Genomic DNA, 13,126 nt, shown 5'->3' on the forward strand with positions numbered 1-13,126 from the left:
GGGCTGGGGTCCTGACCCAGCCCCTTTCCGGCCTGGGGGAGGCTTTCTCTGAATCGCCCCAAGGAGCCTGACCCTCTGCCTGGAATCTCACCGGTGAAATCCCTGCTCCCGGCACGACTCAGGTGCTTGCTGAAGCGTCTGTGTCTCTGCAGGCGGTGGGGAGTTTGGGGCGATGTCTCAGAGAGTGCAGGGACGGGGGAGGCAGGGAGGGAGGCCACCGGGGGCCTGGTCTGTGTCCTGTTCCCCGCCCTCCGGGTGAGTGGGCTCTGATGAGCTGTGGGCACTTGTTGAAATGAACCGGGGCTTCAAAAACTCCTCTCAGGGTAGTGCTTTCCAGCCTCAGCTCTTCCGACCAGTCTCTCTTCCTATGGCCTCTAGTAACCTTCCCTTCCTACAGCGTGTGATTGGAACATGTATCTCTAATTGCTGGTTAACTGTTTTTTCTTTTTACTTGAAATACAGATTCGCAGGAAGTTGCGACCACACAGAGCGGTATCTCCGAGTTTCCCGCAGTGGTTACGTTTTGTTTAACTGTAGTGCAGCATCAAGCCCAGGAGACCGAGGTCGGTCCAGTGTGTGTGAGATGCTGACACGTAGCATCACCGGTGTCCTCAGGACACAGACCTGCCCCAAACCCCAGGGAGCTCCTCCAGCTGCGCGGCCACAGCCGCCCCCTCCTGCCAGTACCCTCCCCCCCAGGAGCCACTAGGGTGCTTTCCACCCTGTGATTTTATCATGGTGAGAGCATTATATGAGCGGAAGCACACGGTCTGCTTCTCTGAGATCCATCTAGGTTGCACACATCAGTGCCCGTTCTCATCCTGAAATCGTGCTCCGTGGTACGAAGTGCCGCAGCCGGACGCTTGGTTTATTAAAGCATCACCGCGCCTAGGTTGTTGTGGTTTGTGGCTGCTGTGAACATTGCTGCGCAGGGTTTTGTGAGGACGTAAATTTTCATTTCTCTGGCATAAATGTGAGATTGTATGGTATGCTGCATTGTATATAAAGCGTGGGCTTAATTTTTCTTTTTTTTTTTTTTAAAAGAAACTGAAAACCTGTGTTCTAGAGCGGCTGCCGCGTTTCACATCTGCACCAGCGGTGTGTCAGAGCTCGCACGTCTCGGCCTCCTCGCTGCCGTTCTGCGTGTCGCTCACTTTTTGGTTTGGGCTGTTTCATAGACGTGTCATGATGTCTTCTTATCAGAGCCTTGGTCTGCTTCTCCCTGGTGGCCAGTGAACTTGGACGTCTTGTCTTCTGCTTATTTGCTGTCTGCGTGCTTGCTGGTGAAACGGCTCTCCGTGTCTCTGCCCACTTCCCAACTGGATTGTTTTGTTTCTTTAAATTGTTGAGTTTTGAGCATTTTTTTGTATATTCTAAATACGAATCATTTGTCAGATATGTGGTTGCCAAATATTTTCTACCAGTCCCAAGCTTGTCTTTTTATTCTCTTAAAGTGTTTTAGAGAACAAAAGCTTTAATTTCTGTGAAATCCAGTTTATCAATGTATGCTGTGTGTGTGAGTTGCTCAGCCATGTCCGACTCTGCGTCCCCACAGACCGCAGCCCACCAGGCTCTGTCCACGGGGATTCTCCAGGCAAGAATACTGGAGCGGGCTGACATGCCCCCCTCCAGGGGATCTTCCCAACCCAGGGTGCACACCAAGGTCTCCTGCACCGCAGGCAGCTTCTTCACCATCTGAGCCACCAGGGAAGCCATTTTTCTTCTTTGAACTATGCATTGTGTCCTGTCTAAGGCCTGTTCGCCAAGTTGTGGACTTTGAAGATTTTCTACTCTGCTGTAGTTTTATGCTTTGAGTCAGTTCTGTATGAGGCGTGAGGTTTAGATCAAGGTTTTGTTTTGGTTTTCCTTTGCCTGTGGACGTCCAGTTGCTTCAATATCATTTATTAAAAAGGCTATTCTTCCTCTACTTAATGGCTTTTGGATCTTCAAAAAAAACCAGCAGTCGACCATAGTGCTTGTGTCTGGGTTTTGTTGCGCCCCATTGACCTGTGTGCCTAGTCCATCACGGTACCAGAGTCTTGCTCACGGTCGCAATGTAATAATACGTCTGGAAATTAGATTCCTCCCGCTTAATTTTTCTGTTTCAAAATTGTTTTAATATAGTGCCTTTCCATATAAATTTTATAATAGTTCTCTCTATATCCATAAAAGATCTTGCTGGGACTTGATAGAGATTATTCAACCTGTGTATCAGTTTAGAGAGCGTGTCATCATTATGTTGATGCTTCCAATCCATGAACATGGTATGCCCCGCCGTTTATTACATCTTTGATTTCTTTCACCAGCATTTTATAGTTTGCAGCATACAAGTCCTGTGTATGTTTTGTTAGATTTATACCTAAGTGTTTCGTCTTTGTGCTTGTGATTGTTAATAGCACTGCATTTTAGATTTCAGCTTCTGGGACTTCCCTGACAGTCCACTGCAGGGGGAGCAGGTTTGACCCCGGTCACAGAACTGAGGCCCCGCACACCGCGTGGCACAGCTAAAGATTTCACGACTTTACATTTCAGTTGCCATGTGTAAATTTCTAGTACATAGAAAGACATCTTCCTTGTGTCAGTTTTCACACCCAGCAGCCTTGCTGAATTCACTTGGATTCTAGGAGGTTTTCTATGATTGATTCCTTGGGATTTTGTACATAGACCCTTGTTTCACCTGCAAACAGGCTTAGTTTTATTTTCTTCTCTCTAATCCATGTACCTTACATTTCTTGCCCCCGCCTTGCCGTGGAGCCGTGTTGAATAGCAGTGGTGAAAGGGGGTGTTCTGGTCTCGTTCCCGTTCTTGCCTGAAGCACTCAGTCTTCTACCATGGATTTTTGCTGCAGAGAGTTTTGTCGGTGTTCCTTATCAAGTTAAAGAATTCTCTCTTCCTAGTTTTCTGACAGTTTTTATTATTGGTAATTGCTCAGTCATGTCCAACTCTTTGCAGCCCCATGGACTGTAGCCCACCAGGTCCCTCTGTCCATGGCATTCTCCAGGAAATAATACGGGAGTGGATTGCCATTCCCTTCTTCCAGGGATCTCCCCCTGACCCAGGGATCAAACCCAGGTCTCCTGCATTGCAGACAGATTCTCTAGCATCTGAACCACCAGAGAAGCCCTCTTTTTCTTATTAACGGGCATTAATCATCTACATCCACATCTGTGTCTCCCGGGCCAGGCTCTGAGTTTCAGGAGCTCGGTCACTGCTTCGTCAGCCCTTTGTTTTCCTGCAGTGTGTATCTCAGTGCTCTGCCCCCAGGAAGCATTAAACGCGTTTGTGGATCAGAGGGACTGGGCATGGACCCCGAGGCAGGAGCTCACAGGGGCACTTCTAACCTGGCAGTGCTGGGCACCAGGTCTGGAGGGGAGGCCGCAGCTGCGCTCTGGGTCACTGTTCCCCTTCGCCTTTCACCTCACCTTTGGTTGCCTTTCGGCAGATGCTCCAGCAGAGATCTGCAGGGGTCAGAACTGGTTGTTTCCTTTGCCCCGGGTTTTTAGAATAACTGCCAACTGAAAGCCACTGAGCTCTACACGGTCGATGGGGGGATTGTATGTTCTGTGACCCGTGCTCCAATAGAGCTGTTCTTTTTCTCAGAAAAGTAAGTGCCAGCTGAGCAGTGGTGTCCTGATGTCCTCTGTGCTGGGGGACAGGGGACTGCTCTCCTGGGTCCCCCAGACCGCTCTGAGCCAGCCAAGGCCTTCCCAGATGGCGGGGTGGGGGTGGCCGTGCTGCAGCCCGGGGCTCACCCGGTGCTGGTGTGCAGGGAGCATTCAGCGGGTCCCCAGCAGAGCCCAGAAGCTTCTGTAGACAGCGCGCTGATCACGCTCGAGCACGGAGCCAAGGGTGATGGACCGGGCCTGCTGCCTGCCCAGGGAGGCGTTGTCCCCGCAGCAGCATGTCCGCAGTTTGGCCGCCTGCCCGCATCCTGTTTTAGTTGAGGCCGCTTCTGCACCTCTGACTCTGTCAGTGAGGTGAGGAAAAGGCGGGAAATCCCGACTTTATTTTTAACCGGGAGGAAATCAGCACAACAATGAGACTGGTTCCCCATCCTCCCAGGCACGTCTGAAACGTGCCTGCTCCGCTGCTCCCCATTCAGTCTCCTGGCTCTGACTGCCTGTGTGTTTACTCCTCCAGGCGGGGTGTCCTCGGCGGTGCCGGAGCTGCCTGGGCTCGGCGGTGACAGGGCAGCGGGGCTGCAGCTGCAGTTGTCCTCAAACACGGGCTCTCCCAGCGCCACGGTTCGCGCTCTTTTTCACACGTCACTTGGCGCGTTTGTGGCCACTTCTTCCCCGACCTGGCGTCTCCCTCTCGGGACCTTTTCAAATGAGTGATGGCACAGGGCAGACCTGCCATGTGGTCTGTGTGAGCCTCCACCTTGATAGCCATGTCCCCGGGAGCGCAGCGCTCGTGCCGGGACAGAGCAAACCCAGAGACAGACGCTGGCTGCAGGCTTGGCAGCTCCTGAGCCTCCTGCTTCTACGACTGTCCGTGCCCACGCCACGTTCTCCACTGCGATTCAGCCTTTGCAGTGCCATGAAACCCTCTGTCTTCTTTCTTTCCTTTCCCAGGGCTCGAGGGTTCTGGTTGATGCACGAGACAAGCTCGGTATCCCATGGCAGTACTCTGAATGTCTTCTTTCTTTTCTTTCCCAGGGCTCGAGGGTTCTGGTCGATGCACGAGACAAGCTTGGTATCCCCTGGCAGTACTCTGAAAATGAGAAGCACGGGATGTTCCTCATGGCTTTCGAGAACAAGGCAGGGCTGCCCGTGGACCCCGCCACCTTCCAGCTGTACGTGCCCGCCCTGAGCGCGCTCTGGGGGGACTCGGGCATCAGGGAGGCGTTCAGCCGCAGGAGCGAGTTCCAGCTGGTGAGTGAGCCCACGTCTCGGCACCACGGCCGTAGGCCTCGTGGGGTTCCCCTTTACAAACTCTGAAAGCACAGGCGAACCGTAAATTGCTCTAAATGCTGATACTGAAGATCAGAAATACCCAATGCTAATTAAGCCATGTAAATGGTTCGAGAAGGAACGATATTAATTCATTCAGGCTAGATAAATGTTTCCATTCAAGGAAAATGAAGGATTCTTAAAATACTAAGTGTTGGCGTAACTCAAGGAGCTCGAACTTTCTAAGTATCGTTCTTCGTAGGAAATCGACGCATCCTTAAGAGAACGTCCCAGCTGTGATGTATGGGTCCTGCCCAGCAGACCATGAGTGGCCTCAGATCTGTGCCTGGGAAGCACACAGGAGCTCTTCCAAGCTGTTCGCCTAGGTTCTTCCCTTTCATTTTAAAGCCTAAAAGTTTCAGAAGGCCTAGTCATCTTCGTCACTTAGCTTCATCTAGGATATGAGTCTGTAAACAGAAAGTTTGGGGCGTTTAGCCTGTCTGCATTCCCGTTTTTTTCCTAAGTATCCTTCAACATTAACTGTCTGCAGAGATGGGTCTGGGGTTTCTCCTGTAACTGGAATGCACGCGCCCGGCTGCTGTGAATGCCCTCTCCCTGGGATGTGCAGAAGGCTCACTGCCCACCACACCCCTCTGCCCGCTGAGAACCGGGATCCCGAGTTTCACATCACCGGTCCTTTGCCTGTCTCTATGGTGTTGCCATAATAGGTATTTATCTTTTAAAAACAGAGTCTTGAGTTTTCCCTGTTTCTACACTTCACGTAAGCGGTTTCTCGCTGTATGTATTTTTCTGACTCCTGCAGTGCTGTGACGTATATTCAGGCAGCGTGCGTGGCTGTGGTTCTTGCTCGTTCACGGCCATCTGCCCTTCCGCCGTGTGGGTGTACCGGATGCACCTGTTCCCTCGTGGGTGTACCTTGGGGTCGTTTTCCGTGTTTTGCTGTTAGAAACGAATGCCCCTCGACCTCTCCCGTGAGTCCCCAGGTGCCCGTGTCCGGGGGTCTCTGGGACATACACCGAGGAGGGGAACTGGCCAGTTGTAGGGCGTCTGCGCCTGCAGACAGACAGAATGTGTCCAGTCGTCTTCCAGAGCAGCTGCACCTGCCTGTGTCAGCAGCAGAAGCCCCCGTAGCTCTCCCCTAGGTGCTGTCCGACTTCAGAGGTGCGTAAGAACCCCCTCTTAGCCGAGGGAGCTGGGGTACACTGTGTTCCCCCCTAGTGTCTCCTTAGGGCTTAATTGAAATCTCCCTGAATTATTGGCTGTATGTGTTTCCTCTTCTGGGAAATGCCCATTTATGTCTGTTGCTAATTTTTTACTAGTGAGTTCTGTGCATTTTCCTCCTGTATTTGAGGTGTTCTGCACAGTCTGCCGGATAATCCTTTCAGTTCAGCTTCCGTGTACTTTTCATCTGATCCCCCACCCTCTTATCTTACACAGTCGTCTCGGCACAGCCAGAAAATTGAGAGGGCCACACTGCTCTGAATTAAACTGGGGACCTCATTCAGATTCAACTGCTTTTCCTCGAATGTCCTCCTCACGAGCCAGGATCAGACTCAGGAGCCTACCCTGCACGTGGCCCTTGCGTCTCCTGCGTCTCCATCAGGGACAGCCCCTTGGTCTCTCCTGGGTCTTCGTGACCTTGACGCTTTGAAAGAGCACTAGTTAGTCACTTTGTAGAACGTCCGCCTTTGGGTCTGTCTGGGTGTTTTCTCACCATTAGGATGAGCAAGAAAACCTCTTCTTTTTTGGCAAGAAAACCACTGAAGTGACACTGTGTCCTCTGAGCATCCCGTCGGAGGTGTGAGCTCCTGATGTGTCTGGTTCCTGGTGGTGGGGGCCTTGATTACTCGGTTAACGTGCTGTGTGCCACGTGTCTCCACTGTGAGGTCACTACTGTCCTCTGTTATTAAAAAATATTGGGGGGAGGTGCTTTGCGACTCTGTAGATATCCTGTTTCCCTTCAAGCTTTCACCCACGGATTTTAAAATCCATCGGTGGATCTGAGGGATGACATTTTTAGAACTTTCATTTTCACATTTATTCTCAAGTTTAAAGTGAAACAGTCAAATGAACTAGGAGATATAGTTACCACAGAAAAGAATTGTTAATATTCTAAAGGGCGTGACTATCAGACACAGCTGGAGAATACACAGACCCTTATGTGTGAAATTGGGGTTTAGGTCCCCCTACCATGCGTGTGTGCTGAGTCATGTCCAACTCTCTGCAGCCCCGTGGACTGCAGCCCGCCAGGCTCCTCTGTCCATGGAATTCTCCAGGCAAGAGTACTGGAGTGAGTTGCCACTTCCTTCTCCAGGGTATCTTCCCGACCCAGAGGTCAAACCTGCGTCTCTTACATCTCCTGCATTGGCAAGTGGGTTCTTGACCACTGTGCCCCCTGGCAAGCCCTGAGGCTCCGCCCCCCCACATAAACCCACAAACTGAAATGGTCTGGGAAAGAATAGTCTCTTCAGAGCGTGGGTGGAAATTGCCGTTATGAGTTGAGAGTGTACCCCGGAAGGAAACGTACGCTGCAGAGCTGAGTGTTACAAGCCGCGTTTAACGAGTGCTGCATCTAGGGTGTGAGTGTGCTGGGCGGCCTGTCAGGCCCTTGTCCGTGCTCCTCGCTGGGCACACTGGTGGGTGCTCTTTCACTCAGCCTCACCTGTGAGCCAGGCACTCTGCTGAGGTCAAGTTCGGCTTTCCTCAAAAAGCTGGTAAGACAGATACGCAAGCACATAACTGCCATAAAACGTGCTGAGAAATGTGATTGAGGAGTATCCAGCTACGCCATGCATACAGGGAGAAGGCAAGCAATTCCGCCTGACAGGAGGGGCGGGGAGATGTTTGGGGGCCAACTGTCTCAGGATGAGGTGGGGATGAACTGGGCCCTGTTAGGCGTTGGGGGGGTGGTCTCTGCAAGAGTGTGGGCCTGCGCGGGTGGGCGGAGGGGGCCAGAGAGGCGCCGCCCGGCTCGGCAGGCTCTGTGTGCAGGTCCCGCCTCCAGCTGCCGTACCTGGTAAAGGAACTTGGTTGGCTCAGAACGAAGTTCGGGGGGTGGAGGATGGGTGGGAGCTCTGTGTGTGGCTGGCACTGCTTCTCGCGTCTGCCCCTCCCTGGTGCTGGGTCAGTTCTGGCCTGGCTTCCCGGGCACAAGGCCGCACCACCACCTCCCGGACCCAGGGACGCCGTGAAGGGAGATACCCCGTGGGGCGCCCGAGGCCTGGGTGCGCGTCCAGCCCTCACGCTCTGCTGTGGGACCGGGGGCAGTGAGCGCGACTCCCAAGACCGCAGACCTTGAGCTGCGTTTGGCGACTTCCTGTTCCGATGAGTTCGGTGTACCTGTTCTTAGAGGACTGTGCGGCTGTGGGGCACTTTGGTGCCTCTCCCGGAGTCCTCACCGAAATCCTTGTGACCGACTCTGACCCCGACACTTACTCGTTCCGGTGTTTGGGGTCCAGCGCACACGGAGGCCATGGGCCCTTCTCTCTGATGCTTTTTGCTTCACACTCTTGAATGTTTAAAAAAAGCAAAAATCAAAGTTCACTGTATTACGAATCATCTTTTTCCTTCCTCCAGTTCCTGTTTCCCAGTGGCAGGGCACGGTGCTTCCTTGAAAATGTCTTCATCTCTTCAGCTTTGGAAAATGGAATTGGAGATTCAGTTCAGAGGAGGGAAGTCTGTTTCTTGATTTCTGAAAGTCAAGCGATTCTCTAATTACAGAGACTTTTTTTTTTCTTTTCTGTCATGCTTAGAAGAATTGAGTCTGTGTAACGTTATCAGAGAGCGCTGGATCGCTAGACGAGGCTCGCTCTGGGGCTGAGTTGTAGCACGACAGCAGAGCAGAGCCGTGCACCTCCGTGGTGTGTGTGGATGCTGCTGCTGCCTTAGAAGTGGACGGTGTGAGGTTCTAAGAGGAAAGTCACTCTGTGGCTGAGTGAGGAGCATGCTGAGTATAAGAAGAATCGAATCACCCGTCTCACGCCTGGCATAAACTCCACACGTGTTGTGCTCAGGCTTTGTGACATCTGGGGCTTCCATTACCCCGGGGTCACCGCATCAGCTCACAGGGTCCCCATGGTCCTCACCCACCCCTCACCTGATGGATATACTCTGTAAGGGCCAGAGAAACACAATTTGAAGTTCTCAGGCTTGGAATGCTTCTTCAGTGAGGCTCTGGGATAGAGTAGTCCCCAAATTCTCCTTTGCATTCCTGAAACAGACGTCAGCTTGTGTTCTGTGGTGGTTACATCTTTTTAGGAAAAAAAAAGAACAAACCAGCCACTTTGCAGAAGGGCTTGACCCCACAGGTTACTGCTACCTTGGAAAGCTGCCTGTGCTTTTGCTCAGGTCAGTCGCTCAGTCGTGTCCGACTCTTTGTGACCCCATGGACTGCTGCACACCAGACTTCCCTGTCCATCACCAACTCCTGGAGCATGCTCAAACTCATGTGCACTGAGGCGGTGATGCCATCCAGCCACCTCATCCTGTCGTCACCTTCTCCTCCCGCCTTCAGTCTTTCCCAGCATCAGGATCTTTTCAAATGAGTTGGTTCTTCGCATCAGGTGGCCCAAGTATTGGAGTTTCAGCCTCAGCATCACTCCTTCCAATGAATATTCAGGACTGATTTCCTTTAGGATTGACTGGTTGGTCTCCTTGCAGTTCAAGGGACTCAAGAGTCTTCTCCAACACCACAGTTCAAAAGCATCAATTCTTTGACATTCAGCTTTCTTTATGCTCCAAGTCTCATATCCATACATGACTACTGGAAAAACCATAGCTTTAACTAGATGGAACTTTGTTGGCGAAGTAACGTCTCTGCTTTTTAATATGCTGTCTAGGTTGGTCATAGCTTTTCTTCCAAGGATCCAAGCATCTTTTAATTTCATGGCTGCAGTTACCATCTGTAGTGATTTTGGAGCCCAAGAAAATAAAGTCTCATTGTTTCCCCATCTATTTCCTATGGGGTGATGGGACCGGATGCCATAATCTTAGTTTTCTGAATGTTGAGTTTTAAGCCAGCTTTTTCACTCTCTTCTTTCACTTTGATCAAGAGGTTCCTCAGTTCCTCTTTGTTTTCGGCCATAAGAGTGGTGTCATTTGCATATCTAAAGTTATTGATATTTTTCCCAGCAATCTTGATTCTAGCTTGTGTTTCATCCAGCCTAGCATTTTGCGTGATGTATTCTGCATATAAGCTAAAAAAGCAGGGTAACAATATACAGCCTTGATGGACTCCTTTCCCAATTTGGAACCAGTCTGTTGTTCCATGTCCAGCTCTAACTGTTGCTTCTTGACCTGCACAGATTCTCAGGAGGCAGGAAAGGTGGTCTGGTATTCCCGTCTCTTTAAGAATTTTCCACAGTTTGTTGTGATCCACACAGTCAAAGGCTTTGGTGTAGTCAATGAAGCAGATGTTTTTCTGAAACTCTCTTGCTTTTTCTTTGATCCAGTGGATCACTACTCTACACGTGGACATCACCAGATGGTCAGTACTGAAATCAGATTGATTATACTCTTTGCAGTCAAAGATGGAGAAGCTGTATACAGTCAGCAAAAATAAGACTGAGAGCTGACTGTGGCTCGGATCATGAACTCCTTATTGCCAACTTCAGACTTAAACTGAAGAAAGTAGGGAAAACCACTAGACCATTCAAGTATGACCTAAATCAAATCCCTTACGATTATACGGTAGAAGTGGCAAATAGATTCAAAGGATTAAATCTGATAGAGTGCCTGAAGAACTATGGACGGAGGTTCATGACGTTGTACAGGAGGCAGGGATCAAGACCATCCTCAAGAAAAAGAAGTACAGAAAGGTGAATGGTTGTCTTTGTGAGGAGGCCTTACAAATAGCTGAGAAAAGAAGAGACTCTAAAAGACAGAGGAGAAAGGGAAAGATATACCCATCTGAATGGAGATTTCCGAACAATAACAAGAGGAGATAAGAAAGCCTTCCTCAGAGATCAGTGCAAAGAAATAGAGGGAAACAATAGAATGGGAAAGACTAGAGATCTCTTCAAGAAAATTAGAGAGATCAAGGGAACATTTCATGCAAAGATGGGCACAATAAAGGACAGAAATGGTATAGACCTTACAGAAGCAGAAGATATTAAGAAGAGGTGGCAAGACTACACGGAAGAACTATACAAAAAAGATCTCAGTGACCCAGATACCCATGATGGTGTGATCACTCACCTAGAGCCAGACATCCTGGAGTCTGAAGTCAAGTGGGCCTTAGGAAGCATCACTATGAACAAAGCTAGTGGAGGTGATGGAATTCCAGTGAGCTATTTGAAATCCTAAAAGATGATGCTGTTAAAGTGCTGCACTCAACATGCTTTTGCTGGTGTGATTTTAATTGGGTTTCAGAATTCTTTGCCTGAGCTTTCTTAGGAAGCAGGCTGTGAGGCACTTGAGGGTGAGAGTAAATGGAAGATGAGGTGGTTTGATTTGTAGCCCTGATAACTTCTGTGACTTTGAGGCCACATGAAACAAAGTGACATATAGTGCACGGGTGGTTTGGGGCGTTTTCTGCCCCAGCTCCTTGTCCTTCTAGGAGAGAAGTCCACTCTCAGGGTTCGGCGGTTACTTTCAACCGCTGGAGGAACAGTGTCATGGTCGCTGGTTGATTGGGAATGAGTCCCGGGAACCGGAGGTCCAGTGGTTAAGACTTAGCCTTCCAGTGGGGGGCGGGGTGGTACGGGTTTAATCCTGGTCTGGGAGCTGAGATTCCCACACGCCCCAGGCCAAGAAAACGGAGAACAGAAGCAATGTTGTAATAAATTCAATAAAGACAAAAAAGAAAGAACTCCTGAAGTCACCGCTTGTTTGAATGACAAGCGATGCCCGCAGGCCATTCAGGGCTGTTTCCTGGCTCCTCTGAAGGGGTGGAGTCCAGGGGTCTCTCTGCCATACTCAACCGTCCCCCGGGCCCACCTTTGCCTCCTCCTCTTTTCTCTGCTGTCAAGATACCTACCCACTTGATGTTTATTTTAATGCTGTAGTCTAAAGTTTATATCAAAGGAAGACAAAAGAACCCCCAGGAAGTGCCGTGGGGGGGGCCGTGCCTTTTCCCTGGAGTTGCCCGTGGTACCTTCCGGAATGTCTCCAAGAATCTTTCCCACTTTGGAACGGGGGTAGCCCCTGCTGTTCGTGGCAGGCGCAAGACTCCTGGGTGTCTGTACCATTCCCCGGAAGCTGAACAGCAGGGACACTCCCTTTGTCTGTCACCTGAAGGAAGGGCTGGCAGGGCGGGTGTCTGTCCAGACCCTTGCCCTGTCCTGCTGCGTGGCTCCCGTTTTCAGACGTGGCCGCCAGGCAGGAGTGGGAGGAGGGGGCGGAAGGGAAGCCCACCCTCTCCTTCGGGAAACTTGACGCAGGCACCGTCCGGCCCGTTCCCCTCCTCTCAGAGGCCACCACTTGGGGAGGCGGCCGAGCATGGTTCTCGGCTGGCGGAGCCCCTTGGGGACCTTCTCCCTCTGGGATGCTGGCGGTGGGGTTCTGGTGTGTAGTGTGGACCCCAGGGAAGGCCGAGTCGGGGTGCTGTTCTCACGGTGCTACACGTGGGCCGTGCCTCGCAGCTGTGCCTCCAGTCTTGCACGTCTATTTTAGTTTCGTGGAATTCATTCATTCAGCACAGTTTTGTGGAGCAGCACCACGTGTCAGGCACTCACAAATCCTGGGAAAGCACAGTGAACAAACAGGAAGATCCCAGGCCGTGTGGAGCTGACACTCTGACAAGGGAGACAGACAGTAAATACGTCAGTAACAGGCGAGTGTGCGTGTGTGTGCACTACCACGTGTGTTAGTGTGTGCACGCACGCACGAGCTTACGTGTTGCGTGTATTCAGGAAACATAAAGCAGGGAACTGGGTGGAGGATGTGGGGGGTCCTCAAGGGAGAAGCAGGGGTCACGGGGCGCTGCCATCAGGGCTCGCCGTCCTCCCCACCTTTCGTTTTCCCGTCCGTCGTGCTGGCTGAGCTGAGTGTGTGGCCATGGCCAGGCTGCAAGTCCTGCTCATCCTGGTTGGATGTCGCCATGGGAACAAGGTCTGAGACTGGCCCTCTGAATGACCGGGCAGTCCGCCCCGGCCTCTCTCCTTCCCACAAGCCGTCAGTGTTGAGCTGGGCGGTCAGCATGAACCACAGCATACACTGTGAGGACGCGGCATACCCTGCGTGGCCAGGGGCCCACAGCCGTGTTGTTTAAGCCT

The 13,126-nt window shown here is 51.3% G+C and overlaps 1 protein-coding gene across 2 annotated transcripts in view; it reads left to right on the plus strand.

Moving 5' to 3' along the window:
- GNA12 (G protein subunit alpha 12) overlaps positions 1-13,126 on the plus strand; it is a 77,555-nt gene that overhangs the window by 37,794 nt on the left and 26,635 nt on the right. Inside the window, exon 2 of one of the 2 annotated variants that reach the window (XM_070362452.1) lies at positions 4,659-4,874. The exons of the other annotated variant lie outside the window; for it this stretch is intronic. Coding sequence (XP_070218553.1) covers positions 4,659-4,874 — 216 coding nt within the window. The remainder of the gene's footprint in view (positions 1-4,658; positions 4,875-13,126) is intronic. 2 annotated transcript variants of the gene reach the window in all.

This window comes from Bos mutus, chromosome 25 (genome assembly GCF_027580195.1).
Source record: "Bos mutus isolate GX-2022 chromosome 25, NWIPB_WYAK_1.1, whole genome shotgun sequence".
Lineage (NCBI taxonomy): Eukaryota > Metazoa > Chordata > Mammalia > Artiodactyla > Bovidae > Bos > Bos mutus.